Genomic DNA, 16909 nt, shown 5'->3' on the forward strand with positions numbered 1-16909 from the left:
ACCTGGGTTCAATTCTTGGGTTGGGAATATCCCCTTGAGAAGGGAATGGCTACCCACTCCAGTATTCTTGCTTGGAGAATTCCATGGACAGAGGACCCTGGCAGGCCACAGTCCAGGGGGTTGCAAAGAGTTGGACACGGCTGAGTAGCTAACACTTTCACATAGTAGAGGGGAAGTAACACAGTGTTTGTAGTAAATTCATGCTTGAATCCCAGCTTTACTACTTATTAGCTGTGAACCCAGGAAAGAAAACCTACATCCCAGGGCTTCTGTAAGGAATACAACTAACCTGCAAAAAGAGAGCCTGGAATTTAGAAACACTCAACACTTGGGGTATTTGAATATATTATGCAGATGTATAATGATCATTGAGTACAGACTGGGGCTGTTTCCACTTGTTCTTTCTTGGATTTTTATTGCAGCTCCACTTAACTGCATGTACCTGAGCAAAGGTAGGTTATCTGATCATAGGACTTCTCTTTAATGTGCAAGAACTCTGACAATCTTTGCAAACAATGGTTCAGGATCCGAGTCACAGCTTTTAGCACACAATTTTAGACATACTTCATGTGTTTCCCTGAGAGTCACGGAGTCTAAAAACATCTCCGAAAATATCAATTAATCCAAAAGATACATGTAGAAGAAAAGGCAGGTATTCTAGAGCCAGGCATATTTTAATTCCAGCTTTGTCTCTGATTAACTGATGAAGACTTACTTTGCACCTCTCAGCCTCTTCATGTGTAAAATATGGACAATACTGTGCCTATTTTGAAGAGTTAATATAAGAATGAAATGTGTAAAATCAAATATGTAATTAAATAAGTGAATATATTACAAAGAATAACACCTAATAATTGGTGTATGTTCAACAATATAAACTCCCTCCTCTACTTCACTTACAAACTCTCAAAGGTAGAAAGTAAATCTGATTGAGCAAACTATCTCTGAATCTCAATAGCAATCATCCATAGCGAGATATCTGCTCTTGCTTGAAGGACCATTATTATCAGGGAGACTAAGATCAAACGACAGATTTCTGAACACCCAGGTAGAAAGACAGCTCTTTGAATAAGACTTAAGCTACAGCTTAAGTTACACAAACAGCTAAAGTTCTTTCTGCTAGTTATAAAATTGATCCAGATGATTAAACAGATTCTGATGGGATTAGCTTTACCTTATCTTAGGAAGAAATCACGTGGGGGTAAGAAACTAGATAACTTCTGACAGACTGTTTATAGGCAGAGGTAGTTAGGGTAAACCCGCTTGCCCATCCTTCTCACAGGAATAATGGCAGCTACCTGGATGGACTGAGAGGAATATGAAAGCAGGCACAGGGGAATTTGTGTCTGGTGCCAGCCCATGCAGCCACCTGGAGCAAACAGCCAGCTCAGAGTGTGGGTTCAGATATGTGGCAACCCATCAGTTGTGTGTGTGTGTGTGTGTGTGTGTGCACGCACATGTGCTTAATTAGCCTGCAAAATGTTGAGCTTCCATTCTTCCCCACAGTCATGGATGTTTTTTTGTTGGCAAAGAGCAACAAGAGCCAGGTACCAACATACCTGCAAATAGCTTTCCCTGTTACTATTGAGATTCATGTCTTGTTTCACTCTCTGTCCTTCACAGGGGAGAGATGGAAGGGCATTTATAGGAATGTCGATGTGGGCTCAACAACAGGAGGGAATGACAGAGGAGGGTCAGTGAACTTAAAGACAGATTAATAGAAATTATCCAATATAAACAACAGAGAGGAAAAAAATGAACTGAGCCTCAGGGACCTGTGTATAACATCAAAAGTCTAACATATGCATCATTGGAGTCCTAGACAGAGGAAAGAAAGACATTGATACAGAAACATAAATGTGAAGAAATAATGACTAAAACCTTCCTAGATGTAGTGAAAAATAGAAATTTACAGTTTAAAAAGCAGAGCCAAACAGTATAATCTCAAAGAAAACCTTCCCATATCCAGACACATTATAATAAAGTTGCTGAAAATGTTATCTTGCAGGTAAAGAAAAATGATATATATACAAAGGAAGCAATGATTCAAATAACTTCTTATTCCTCATCAGAAACCATAGAGATCAGAAGACAGTACTAGGGAAAAAAGAACCGAGAACTCTAAATCCACAATCATTCTTGAGGACTTTGGCATTTCTCTTACAGTAACAGATAAAAGTAGAGAAAAATCAGGAAGGCTATGGAAGACTTGGACAACAATGTTAACCAGCTTGAATACTTGACCCAACAACAGTGAATGGACAAAGTGCACGGGGAACATTCACAAGACAGATCACGTCCTGGATCATAAGGCAAATCTTAGCAAATTTAAAATAATTAGAATTATAGGGTGTGTTCTCTGTCCATAAGGGAATTAAACAATGAATCAGTGACAGGAAAATTCCAAAATATTTAGAAATTAAATAAACCAATTCCAGCAACTCATGAGTTAAAGAGGATGTCTCAAGAAAAAATAGGAAATATTTTGAGCTGAAAGAAAATCAAAGAATAGCATATCAAAAACTGAGGAAGGCAGCTAAAGCATTGAATGATTAAATTAGAAAACAAAGAATGGCCTCCAGTCAAGAACTAAGCTTCCAACTTGAGAAACTAAACAACGAGGAGCAGACTAAGCCCAAAACAAGCAGAAGAAAATAATAAGGATAGAAATTAGTGAAACTGAAAACAAACACAATGGAGGAATTCTTAAACTAATTAATGACTTCATTAAGATTGTAGGACCCAAGCCCACTCTATAAAAAACAAAAATAGTTCTATATGATGGCAATGAATAACTGGAACCTAAAATTTGAAAAAAAAATTCAGAATCATTATTATTTACAATAACTGAAAGAAAAAACATGAAACACTTGGGTGTAGATCTAAACAAAACATACAAGATTTGTATGCTAAAACTATAAACACTGATGAAAGAAAGCAACAAAAGCCTAAATAAATGGAGAGGTATAATATGTTCATAGGGCTTCCTTGGAGGCTCAGCAGTAAAGAATTTGCCTGCCAAGGCAGGAGATGCAGGTTCAGTCCCTGGGTTGGGAAGATCCTTTGGAGAAGGAAATGGCAACCCACTCCAGTATTCTTGTCTGGCAAATCCCATGGACAGAAGAACCCAGGTGGGCTACAATCCATGGGGTCTCAAAAGAGTCAGACACGACTTAGTGACTAACCAACAATTATGTTCATGGCTTGGAAGACTCAATTTTCTTAAGATGTCGTACATGCATGCTCAGTTGCTAAGTCATGTCTCTTTTGAGACCCCATGGACTGTAGCCCACCTGGGTTCTTCTGTCCATGGGATTTGCCAGACAAGAATACTGGAGTGGGTTGTCATTCCCCTCTCCAGGGGATATTTCTGACCCAGGGATCGAACCTGCCTCTCCTGCATTGGCAGGCAGGTTCTTTACCACTGTACCACCTGGGAAGCCCTTAAAATGTTGATTTTCCCCAGATGGATCTCTAGACTTAATACAATTCTAGTCTACATCTCAGAGAAGGCAATGGCACCCCACTCCAGTACTCTTGCCTAGAAAATCCCATGGATGGAGGAGCCTGGTAGGCTGCTGTCCATGAGGTCGCTAAGAGTCGGACACGACTGAGCGACTTCACTTTCACTTCTCACTTTCATGCATTAGAGAAGGAAATGGCAAACCACCCCAGTGTTCTTGCCTGGAGAATCCCAGGGATGGGGGAGCCTGGTAGGAGGCTGTCTATAGGGTCGCACAGAGTCGGACACGACTGAAGCAACTTAGCAGCAGCAGCAGCAGTCTATATCTCAATAAGATTGTATAGATATAAACAAGCTGATTTTAATATTTATGTGAGCTCAAAGGAACTAGAATTATCAAAGCATTTTTGAAAAAGAAGACAAATTTGGAGAACTTACACTATATGGTTTTAAGACTTATGATTACAGTAATCAAGATAATGTGGTACTTGCAAAATAATAGATACACAGATCAATGGATCAGAATAAAGAGTCTAGATATAGATCCACACAAACATGGTCAACTAATTTTTTTACAACAGCATAAAGAAAATTCAATAGAGAAAAATTACCCAACAAGGAATTCATAAAGCAACTAGACATCTATACACAAAGAAATTAATCTCAACTTGTATCTCAAAACTCATACGAAAATTAATTCAACATGGATCACAGACCTAAACATAAAACTAAAACTTTTAGAAAAAAACAGAAGAAAATCTTTGACAACTTGTTAGGCAATATCTATATTTCTTAGATATAAAACACAAAAGAAAAATTTGGTCTATTGGACATCATCAAAATTTAAAACTTCTGCTCTGGGAAATTCATTGTGAAGAGGATGAAAACACAGGTTACAGGCATGGAGAAAGTATTCATAATCTCATATCCAACACAGCTCTAATATCCAGAATATTTAAAGAATTCTCTAAACTACAAAATAAGAAAAATTTAGTTTTTTAAATGGGCAAAATATTTGAACAAACACTTGAACAAAGAAAATATATGAAAGGTAAACAATCACATGAAATAAGGCTCAACATCAGTTGTTGATAGGAAAATGCCAATTAAAACAAACCATGCTAAACCTATTAGAATGGCTTTAATAACGTCTTTTAAAAACCAATAATTCCAAGAACTGGTGATGAAGAGAAAAATTTGGCTATCTCATATATTGCTAGTGGTAATGCAACTTTATAAAGTTAAGCTTGCACTTATAACATGGTCCAGCAGACTTTATCCAAAGTGTTACCCTAGAGAAATTAAAACTCTTGATCACACAAATACCTATGCATGAATATTTATAAGAGCTATTCATAACTGTCAAAACTGGAAATAATCAAAATATCCTTGAATGAGTAACTGGACAAATAAACTGTTACAACAGAGCTTATCTCAGCAATAAAAAAGAATGAACAACAATAGCAAAAAGAATGAAAAAAAAAAGACATTATGCCTAGTGAAAGAAGTCAGACTCATAGTATTATATACCATAGGGCCTCACTTATATGACATCCTGGAAAAAGCAAAACTACGGGGATAGAAAAAGAAAGATCAGTGTTCACCAGGGGTTAAGGGAGTATGATGGGTATGCGCACAAAGTGGAAATGTAGGGGAAATGTATCGGGTGATAGAATGGTTGTGTGTGGTAACCATGGCAATAGTTACACAACTCTGTGAATTTCTCAAAACTCACAAAACCATACAGGAGACAACAATTGAATTTTATTGCTTATAAGTTGTTTTAAAAGAAAGTGGGTATGGCTATACAAATATTAGAAAATAAGAGCAGAAATCAATGACATAGAAAACAGAAAAACAATTAAGAATATAATTTTAACCAAAAGCCGGTTCTTTAAAAGCTTAAGAAAACTGATAAACCTCTTAATAAATTATCAAGAAAAAAAGACATGAATATCAATGACATGATATCAATGACAACACTTGTTGTTCACTATAGATTCTACAGACATTAAAAGTATAATAAGGAAATGTGATGAACAATTTTATGCCAGTAAATTCAATAGGTGATAAGTGAAATTTACAAAGCTATTGAAAGACATAAACTGCTTAAGCTGATAATTAATAATTGATAACTTGAATAGCCCCATGTCTATTAAAGATACAGAATTGGAAGGGAGGACCTTCCTATTAAAAGAAAAAAAAAAAAAAAAGGCAAAACAAACCAAAGACCTCCAGACTTAGTTAGCTTCACTGATGAAATTTGCAGAAGGTTTATATTAATAGAAGAAATAAGACCAACTCTACTTAGTATCAAGCTCTTCTGGAAAACAGAAAAGGAAGAAGCACTTCCCAGTTCATTTAATTATTTCATAATTTTTTTAACACCAAATGGAGAGCAGTGCTCTTATTACTTACAAGGCTCCCAAATCGAAATCATTGCCCAGGAACTCCTCCAGTAGACTTGTATCCAGGGTGGGGTTCCCCAGAGTACCATTGGCACCTTGAGCTGCAAAGGCAAATTGAAAAATCTAGAGATTCATGAAGATTTCAGAATGGTTGATCACTAAAATTTCAAAGCAACTAAATGGCATAATGAATTTATTGAGAATGCAGTCTTCCTTCCATGCAAATATCTCCTTCAGAAATCTTTCTAGATATTACCCTCTTCCAGTAGCCTTCCTTGACCGCCCAAGGTTGCTTAGGTGCCCGTTTCTATGTGCTTTCATTAACACCATGTATTTTGCCTTATGTACTATTTTAATCACTTGCTTTTGTGTTTGTTGCTATATCTAAATTCTCTGACTTCAGGGACTGTGTCTTTCTTATTGTATCTACAAGTATCTATGGTATTAAAAAAAGAAAAGATTTATTGGCTGGCTGGCTAGCTGGATGGATAGACGGATGGATGGATGGATGGACTGATGATTGGTTTGTTGGCTGGTCAGATTACTTCCAGTTAAGTCATCAAGAAGTTCAATATCTGGCCTTGTGTTTTTGTTAGACTTCCCAAATATAACACAACAGCCCTGTCCTTTTTCTGGATTTACAAAATGAAAATGAGCTGATTGATTTCTTTCTGATCATTATAAAGATATCAGAATATTTAAGAATATAAAATACGTTATAAAGAAGACAAAACAATCTTTCTTTGCAGATAACATGACGATATACCTAGATAATTCAAGAGAAACAACTGACAACACAAGGAAATGATCAGAAAAGTCAATAAAGTAGACAGTTAAAAATTAACTACAAAGACTAATTACTTTTGTATATACAAAAAATGATCAGTCAATCATTCAAATAAATATAATGGGGGGAAAAGAAGATCCCACTCAAAATAATGAAAAGCCTAAAATATCTAAACATGTATTTGGGGACAATATATTTTTTTAAAAAAGCTAAGAAACTCTATGAAGTATCATAAAAAGAAATTTGATAAATGGAAAGGCTGTCATTATTCTTAGACTAAAATAATCATTATCAAAGAGCTTTTACTAGACATTATTTAGGATGTCTGCCAAACCCACAGTCATTTTCTAAGACATTTTCCCTTATTAAAAGTCTTGAGCTACCCTTACAAGTAACTGAATCAGAGAAAAAGAATCATTGGTTGGACAGTGACCAATTCAATTATTTCTCCTAAAATTTGAACTACTAAACTTTAAAGCTGGTGGGTAAGATTAAGTCACATAATAGCTCTGGCAGAGGACTAGAGTGATAGTCTCAATATTTCTGTCAGGTTCTTTACCAGATCCTTCACCCAGGTCCTTCATGATTTGAGTGAGGCTGGTTGTTCCTCTTTTATTCCAATCACATTACAAAGTCTTATATGCACGCAGTAAACCCTTTTGAATTGATTTGTATGTTATCTGAAATCAAATAATCCCCAAGGAAATTGTTCTGAAAATCATCTGGAAAAGTAAATACATAAAACTGACCAGAAAAATTATTGAGGGGGGTGGAAATAATTACTGAGAAATACACAGATGAACACATCAAAGGAACACACATGAATCCAGGATATATCAAGAAATATTACATATGTATGGACTAAATTTGATAGACAGAGTGCCTGATGAACTATGGATGGAGGTTCGTGACACTGTACAGGAGACAGGGATAAAGACCAACCAGGGAAAAAGACCATCCCCATGGAAAAGAAATGCAAAAAAGCAAAATGGCTGTCTGAGGTGGGCTTACAAATAGCTGTGAAAAGAAAAGAAGTGAAAAGCAAAGCAGAAAAGGAAAGACATTCCCATTTGAATGCAGAGTCCCAGAGAATAGCAAGGAGAGATAAGAAAGCCTTCCTCAGCAATCAGTGCAAAGAATTAGAGGAAAACAACAGAATGGGAAAGACTAGAGATCTCTTCAAGAAAATTAGAGATACCAAGGGAACATTTCATGCAAAGATGGGCTCCATAAAGGACAGAAATGGTATGGACCTATAAGAAGCAGAAGATATCAAGAAGAGGTGGCAAGAATACACAGAAGAACTGTACAAAAAAGAGCTTCATGACCCAGATAATCATGATTGTGTGATCACTCACCTAGAGCCAGACATCCTGGAATGTGAAGTCAAGTGGGCCTTAGAAAGCACCACTACGAACAAAGCTAGTGGAGGTGATGGAATTCCAGTTGAGCTATTTCAAATCCTGAAAGACGATGCTGTGAAAGTGCTGCACTCAATATGCCAGCAACTTTGGAAAACTCAGCAGTGGCCACAGGACTGGAAAAGGTCAGTTTTCATTCCAATCCCAAAGAAAGTGAAAATGAAGCCACTCAGTTATGTCTGACTCTTTGTGACCTCATGGACTATAGCCCACCAGACTCCTCGGTCCATGGAATTTTCCAGGCAACAGTACCGGAGTAGGTTGCCATTTCCTTCTCCAGGGGATCTTCCTATCCCAGGGATTGAACCTGGGTCTCCTGCACTGCACCCAGATGCTTTACTGTCTGAGCCACCAGGGAAGCCCAATCCCAAAGAAAGGCAATGACAAAGAATGCTCAAACTACCGCACAATTGCACTCATCTCACACGCTAGTAAAGTAATGCTCAAAATTCTCCAAGCCAGGATTCAGCAATACATGAACTGTGAACTTCCAGATGTTCAAGGTGGTTTTAGAAAAGGCAGAGGACCCAGAGATCAAATTGCCAACATCTACTGGATCATCAAAAAAGCAAGAGAGTTCCAGAGAAACATCTATTTCTGCTTTATTGACTACGCCAAAGCCTTTGACTGTGGATCACAATCAACTGTGGAAAGCTCTGAAAGAGATGGGAATACCAGACCACCTGACCTGCCTCTTGAGAAACCTATATGCATGTCAGGAAGCAATAGCTAGAACTGGACATGGAACAACAAACTGGTTCCAAACAGGAAAAGGAGTATGTCAAGGCTGTATATTGTCACTCTGCTTATTTAACTTATATGCAGAGTACATCATGAGAAACGCTGGGTTGGAAGAAGCACAGGCTGGAATCAAGATTGCCGGGAGAAATATCAATAACCTCAGATATGCAGATGACACCACCCTTATGGCAGAAAGTGAAGAGAAACTAAAAAGCCTCTTGAAAAAGGTGAAAGAGGAGAGTGAAAAAGTTGGCTTAAAGTTCAACATACAGAAAACAAAGATCATGGCATCTGGTCCCATCACTTCGTGGCAAATAGATGGGGAAACAGTGGAAACAGTGTCAGATTTTATTTTTCTGGGCTCCAAAATCACTGCAGATGGTGACTGCAGCCATGAAATTAAAAGACGCTTACTCCTTGGAAGGAAAGTTATGACCAACCTAGATAGCATATTCAAAAGCAGAGACATTACTTTGCCAACAAAGGTCCGTCTAGTCAAGGCTACGGTTTTTCCTGTGGTCCTGTATGGACGTGAGAGTTGGACTGTGAAGAAGGCTGAGCGCCAGAGAATTGATGCTTCTGAACTGTGGTGTTGGAGAAGACTCTTGAGAGTCCCTTGGACTGCAAGGAGATCCAACCAGTCCATTCTAAAGGAGATCAGCCCTGGGATTTCTTTGGAAAGAATGATGCTAAAGCTGAAACTCCAGTACTTTGGCCACGTCATGCGAAGAGTTGACTCATTGGAAAAGACTCTGATGCTGGGAGGGATTGGGGGCAGGAGGAGAAGGGGACGACAGAGTATGAGGTAGCTGAATGGCATCATTGACTCAATGGACATGAGTCTGAGTGAACTCCGGAAGTTGGTGATGGACAGGGAGGCCTGGCGTGCTGCTATTGATGGGGTTGCAAAGAGTTGGACATGACTGAGCGACTGATCTGATCTGAGACAGCACATTAAAAAGCAGAGACATTACTTTGCCAACAAAGGTCCGTCTAGTCAAGGCTATGGTTTTTCCAGTAGTCACGTATGGATGTGAGAGTTGGACTGTGAAGAAAGCTGAACACCAAAGAATTGATGCTTTTGAACTGTGGTGTTGGAGAAGACTCTTGAGAGTCCCTTGGACTGCAAGGATATCGAATCAGTCCATCCTAAAAGAGACCAGTCCTTGGTGTTCAGTGGAAGGACTGATGCTGAGGCTGAAACTCCAATGCTTTGGCCACCTCTGCAAAGAGTTGACTCATTGGAAAAGACCCTGATGCTGGGAGGGATTGGGGGCAGGAGGAGAAGGGGATGACAGAGGATGAGATGGCTGGATGGTATCACCAACTCGATGCACATGAGTTTGAGTGAACTTTGGGAGTTGGTGATAGACAGGGAGGCCTGGAGTGCTGTGATTCATGGGGTTGCAAAGAGTCGGACATGAATGAGCGTCTGAACTGGACTGATGGAGTAAATATATATATTGTGTGTATGCTAAGTTGCTTCAGTTACGTCTGACTCTTTGTGACCCTAGGGACTGTAGCCTGCTAGGTTTCTCTGTCCTTGGGATTCTTCAGGCAAAAATACTGGAGTGGGTTGTCATGCCCTCCTCCAGGGGATCTTCCCGACCCAGGGATCAAACCTGTGTCTCTTAAGTCTCCTGCATTGGCAGGAGGGTTCCTTACCACTAGAACAACCTGAGAAGCCTCATAATATATATTTACATATATATATACATATATATATATACACACACATATAGGTACATGATAAGCATATCTTTTGAGACCAGTGAGGAAAGATTAATTGTTCAATATATGTTGTGGGGAAAATTGGTTATACATTTGGGAGAAAAAAACCTGGATTATTTGCTTGTTCCCACAACAAAATTCCAGATAGATCAAAAATTTCAACATAAATAAATAAAACCATAGAAAGAAAACATCAGTGACTATGCTAACAATCTTGAGATAAAGAAGGTTTTTTTCAAGCATGGCACAAAAGTCAAAAATTATTTTTTTTAAAAAGCCTTGATAAAATTTCATTATATATACATTTTTTGTGCAGGGAAGAATTTTTAATGGTTTATTTTGAAATAATTTCTAACCTAAAGAGAAACTACAGGAATACAAAGAAAGTCACACATAACCTTCACTCACATTCATCAATTATTAACACTGTGCTGCATTTTCATTATTCTCTCTCTCTCTCTCTCTCTCTCTCTCTCTCTCACACACACACACACACACACAGATACACACCCACCTATACATATCATTTTGAATTACTTGAGTACAGGTGCCTTCATCCCTGACTACTTCAGTATATCTTCCTCAGTATAACCATTATCTTCACAACCACAATTCAATTATCAAAATCAGAAAACTTACTATTTATACCGTTTTATTATACAATCTATATTACACATTCAAATTTTGCCAATTGTCTTAATAAATGTCATTAATAGCATTTTTTTCTGGTACATAATTAAATCCAGTGGAACACAATACATTTAGTTTCCATGCCTCTATAGATATTTTTGAAGGGTATAGGCTAATTATTTTATAGAAGGTGCTCCAATTTTAGTTTGCCTCATGTTTTCTCAAGGTTAAGTTCAAATTTTGTGTGTTTGGCAAGAGTATTACATAAATGATATTATGTATCTCTTAGTGCCTTATATTAGGAGGACCATAATATCTCATTATTATTGATACTAATTTTCACCCCTTGGTTAAGGTACTACCTGACAACTTTCTCCACTATAAATTTACTACTATTCTTTTTGTAATTTGTGGCAAAATACTTTGAAATTATGCAAATATTCTGTTCCTCATTAAATTTTTATCTAATAGTTTTAGTATCCATTGAAGATAATAAGCATTTTAATCCACGAAGAAAGTTATAAACAAAGTAAAGGAATATTTTCAATATACATGAAAAAGTAATTATCCATAATACCCAAAACATTCTTTCAAATCAGTAAAGTAACAGCTACACTGCAATAAAAAATAGTAAAAGACTTAAAGAGGCAGTTCATAAAATGAAAAATCAAATTGGTTAATAACTGCATAAAATATAGTAAACTTTACTAAGAAACAATTTAAAATATAAGAAATTTTTCTTACAAAATTGGCATATATTCAAGGAAGTAATAAAATCCACTGTTAATGATGATAGAAATAAGATGACCCTCTTATGCACTGCTGACAGGAATACATATTAAATAATCTATCTAAAAAGAGCTAGCAGATGTTTCAAAAAAACTGACTGTTCATATATACTCTGATCCTGAAATTTCACTTAATATACTTATGATAATATACTTGCTATAATAATAGAAAATTGAGAATAGATGACCATTAATTGACATTCATTTAATGAAATACTATGCAGTCATTTAATAAATTCTATAAAATTTCAAGAGAAAGTAGGTTGCAAAATCTTTACCTACCCAATTTGTTTTCAAACATAAATGCAATAGACAGACAATTCCAAAATTTAAAAGTTTAGAGTATAAAGCCCCCATGACTTCCTCTTGAAAATAACTCCTTGACAGTGAAATTCCACCAAGCAAAAATAATTCAGAAGAAAGAACTCAGAAATATAGAAATTGAAGGGGGAAAACAATGATGAACAGTGAATACAGGACTTAAACTGAATAGCTGAGGGAAATATGGTTACAAATCAAAATGTAAAAGTAATAAACCCTTAAAAAGGAAAAAATATCAGCAACAAAATTTACAAGATAGGGAGAGGGAAAATGGGAAGAGATGTGATATCAATCCCTCTATTATTCATATCTCAGAGTTCATCTTCATCACACTAAATCTCAACCACTAAAGAACTAACTGTTTCAGCTTTGTAGTGACTTTTAAATCCCCTTTCTTAATCTTGGAAGAATCATTTAGAACTATCTCTAATAGTATATAAACAATTATTTAAATTCTATAATTCCTTCAGTTTCCCTTCAAGTTCTTTTTATCTTATTAAATTCAACTAACATTAATATTTATATTTAATATCAATATTTTATTTAAATAGTACATGTGAGCTAAGGTCCATTTCTTACAAAATTATTTCTACCATCTATCTAGTTATCCATCCATCTATAGATATTCATAGAGAAGATGAAATAATATTCTACCACCATTGACAGTAGGTACATGGTAGGATTTAGAGTGATTTATCATTTTTTTTAATTCCTATTACACACTTTGGAAAATTATTTTTCACTTTGCACAATTTTGAATAAAATAATTTTCTAAAACAAGTGAGAAATAAATTACTAAAATAGATAAAAACATAAAACCTAAACTGACCAAAAGCCCTGGAGTAAATAGAGAAATTTTCCACTCATGACTACCACTCTATACTTGCATAAAAGATAAAAGTCCCAGTGGCATCATGAGTTATGTTCTAAAACATGATCATTCCTCTGCCTGCCATTTTCACAATTCTGGAACATAAAGAAAGAAGTTCAGTTCAGTCTCTCAGTTGTGTCCAGCTCTTTGTGACCCCATGAACCACAGCACACCAGGCCTTCCTGTCCATCACCAACTCCCAGAGTTTACTCAAACTCATGTCCATTGAGTCGGTGATGCCATCCAACCATCCCATCCTCTGTCGTGCCCTTCTCCTCCTGCCCTCAATCTTTCCCAGCATCAGGGTCTTTTCCAATGAGTCAGCTCTTCACATCAAGTAGCCAAAGAATTGGAGTTTCAGCTTCAACATCAGTCCTTCCAATGAACACCCAGGACTGGTGTCTTTTAGGATGGACTGGTTGGATCTCCTTGCAGTCCAAGGGACTCTCAAGAGTCTTCTCCAACACCACAGTTCAAAAGCATCAATTCTTCGGCACTCAGCCCTCTTCACAGTCCAACTCTCACATCCATACAGGACCACTGGAAAAACCATAGCCTTGACTAGATGGACCTTTGTTGACAAAGTAATGTCTCTGCTTTTTAATATACTGTCTAGGTTGGTCATAACCTAGGTTGTGGACATTTCCCGGGTATAATTTCAATATGCATTATTTCAGCTGTCTATCCCACACACCCGTATCCCTCATGTAATCCAGTGCCTTGAATTCCTCCTAGGGGTAAGGTACCTCAGTACTAGATCACTGGACTGGTTATATGAGTTGTAGGAGGGCCATTTAATCTTCAGCTTTGGGCTTGCTAATTCACCCAATGGCATTAAAACAAAATTTTAAAAATCTTAAGCACCTCACAAATGGGAAAAATTGATGGGTGCTGAGACAGGCAGATGAGAGGCAGCCGGAAAGGGAAGAGACAAAAGAGATCACCAGCTCCATTCAATGACATGAACTCAGAGGGAGATGGACGGAAGACACCCCTAAAGGTCGAGATGGTCAGAAATGACCTCGTAGTGGGGCTTTGTCTTGAGCTAGACTTGGAGAAAGGATAAGATGGCGATGAGAAGAGACTCATTCCTTCTCTCGTTGATTCAACCAGTACTTGCTGAGCATCTACTATGCGCCAAGCATTGTATAAGGTTCTGAGAACACAGCCTTGAGAAAAATTAACAAGATCCACGCAGGAGGCTTGGATTCAAATGGAGAGGAAGAGAGCAACAGTGGGGGAGGAGGTACATGACATATGAGAAACAATAAATAAACAGGATCTTTTTGGGTGGTGATGAAAATAAAATAGAGTGGTGTGATAGGTGGTTGGGGAAGGAGCTCCATTCAACCTGGAGGCTTTTCTCAGGAAGGCGCCAGCCGTGCACAGATTGAGGGCAGAGCATGCTAGGGAGAGGGAACAGCCCTGCAAGAGCCCAGGGGCTGGACTGAGATGGCTTGTCAGAGAAACAAACCATTCTAGTGTGGCCAGAGCACAGGAGCACAGGGGAGGAGGAAGGGAAGGTGCTCAAAGCAATGAGAAGCCTTTGGAAACTGAAATGATATGCTTTACAGTTTTTTGTTTATTTATTTGTTTGGCTGCATTTGGTCTTAGTTGCAGCACACGAGATCTTCATTGTGTCATTGTGGGATCTTTCCTTGCAGCCCATGGACTCTCTAGTTGCCCCTCGAGGGCTCAGTAGTTGCCCCGTGGGCTTGGTTGCTCTGTGGCTTGTGGGATCTTCCCGGACCAGGGATCGAACCCGCATTCCCTGCATTGCACAGTAGAGTCTTAACCACTGGACCACCAGGGAAGTCTCGCTCTACATTTATAAAAGGTCACTATAGTTGCTTTGCAGGAAAGAACTATCCAGGACAAGAACAGAAGAAGGGAAATCAGCTTGAAGCCTGTCGGAGCTGTCCAGTGACTTTCAGAGGGACTTTGGAGTTCTTACTCTGGAAAGGAGAAGCACTTTGCCCGACCTCACCAGTCCTCTTAACAGCCCTAGGGGGTGGGCAATTAGCATTATTTCCAGTGTACAGAGAAGGCAACGTGATCACACAGGTTAACGAGCTCGCCCGGGGTCACACAGCTGTAAATGACCTGCAGGGAAGCCGACAGGCCTGCCCTGATTCCTGGAAGTGTTCCCACTCCCGCCCCCATCACTACCACCCCAGCCTGTGTTCCTGCTCCTCCCCAACAACGCCAGCCAACTGAGGGAAAGCAACTTGCTTTCAACTGGGCTTTGGTCAAGACAATTGCTAAGAGAAGCAGACGGAGGAAAAGATCTGTTTAGTTTCCCACTGAAGCCCCTGCTGGAGTCCCATCTGCTTTATACAGCACACCCCACACCCCCCAAACACATACACACAACTCCCCACGTAGAAGTAGGAGGTGGCCCATAGATTCTCAGACCTGACCTTTGTGTTGCTTGCATTACATCACCCACCCTCCCCAACCTCCATCCCCAGGTAGAACTAAGAGATGGTCCATGGCATCTAGGACCTGCCTGTGTGACTTGTCCAAATTCCTTACTGAGCCAGGAGAGATGAACCCCAGGCTAGCTGGCTTTCTCTAGGACTCCAAAACCACACCTGTGCTTTCCAGACCCAAAGGAAATTATTCCACAATATAAATCCGTAGTGTCAGATAAAATTGTTTACACACACAGGGTGACACTCAAATGGCTCTTAAAAGAAATTATGTGCTTTTAAAAATAATCACTTTGCTCTAAATGTCTTCAAGGCTGGTCTATAACACCCAAACCTGCAAAGTGTGTGTTCTTGAGCATTCCACCCACTGTCAGGAAGGCTCAGGTTCAAACCTTGACGCCACCCTTTTCTAAGTTTCTCTCTGTGGCCCGGAAAGGCTGTCACCATTCTGCTCACAAAAGCAGAAACTGCCCAGGCCTCCAGGAGTCCCAGAGACCCACTGCCTTCATTGCTCTAAGGAAACAAGGTCCTTCTTCACCCTAACTCTCTGCCCCACTTCCAGGCACAGTGACAGCTGCAGGAAGCTCACCTGTCCTGTTGCCCCTGGCCTTGGGCAGACAAGGGAAAAAACCTCAATCCACCAGGGATACCACAGATAGATCTAAGTTGCATCCACAAGACTCAGTCATAGGCATGCATGTGCCTTCGGGAACACAGGGCTTCCCTGAAGTTATGAACAGGGTGCATACAGCAAGGACCTCCCTTTCTGTTTCCCTGTGTAAGGGACCAGTCCTGCGTAAGGACCCTTCTTGTTTCTACCCAAATGACCCCCTTCCAATATAACTCCCTCAAACCCAGATGCCCCCTGTTCCTTTTTAACTACTTTTTCACTCTTTGTCCCAAAACAGTGCTGCCCAGACTATTCAGACAACAGGTAAGATGAAAAAATTTGTCTGTTAGGACAATTCTATGATTTTTAAAATTTTTTTATTTTGGGGGGCAGCCCCAGGTCTTAGTTTCATCATTTGGGATCCAGTTCCCTGACCAGGGATAGAACCAGGGATCAAACCTGGGCCCCCTGCACTGGGAGCACAGAGTCTTAACCACTGGACCACCTGGGAAGTCCCTTTAGGTTTTTTAAAGACTTTAAATAGCAACCAGTGTTCCCACCTCCCGCAACCCCCACGTTGATTGCCCTTTGAACTTAAGCGTAGAGCTTCCCTTTGATGTACCAGTGCTCATGAGGAATCATATCATAAATGTTCGTGGATATGCCAAAGAAGGAGGAGGAGGGGGAGGGAGGAAAAGATGGAGGA

At 39.0% G+C, this 16909-nt stretch overlaps 1 protein-coding gene across 1 annotated transcript in view; it reads right to left on the bottom strand.

The window, feature by feature from the left end:
* MYRFL (myelin regulatory factor like) overlaps positions 1–16909 on the bottom strand; it is a 124950-nt gene that overhangs the window by 85543 nt on the left and 22498 nt on the right. The window contains exon 2 of the mRNA XM_086399993.1: positions 5882–5972. Coding sequence (XP_086256119.1) covers positions 5882–5972 — 91 coding nt within the window. The remainder of the gene's footprint in view (positions 1–5881; positions 5973–16909) is intronic.

This window comes from Bos grunniens, chromosome 5 (assembly GCF_055505025.1).
Source record: "Bos grunniens cultivar Pamir isolate PY7600 chromosome 5, Bosgru_T2T1.0, whole genome shotgun sequence".
Classification (NCBI taxonomy): Eukaryota; Metazoa; Chordata; class Mammalia; order Artiodactyla; family Bovidae; genus Bos; species Bos grunniens.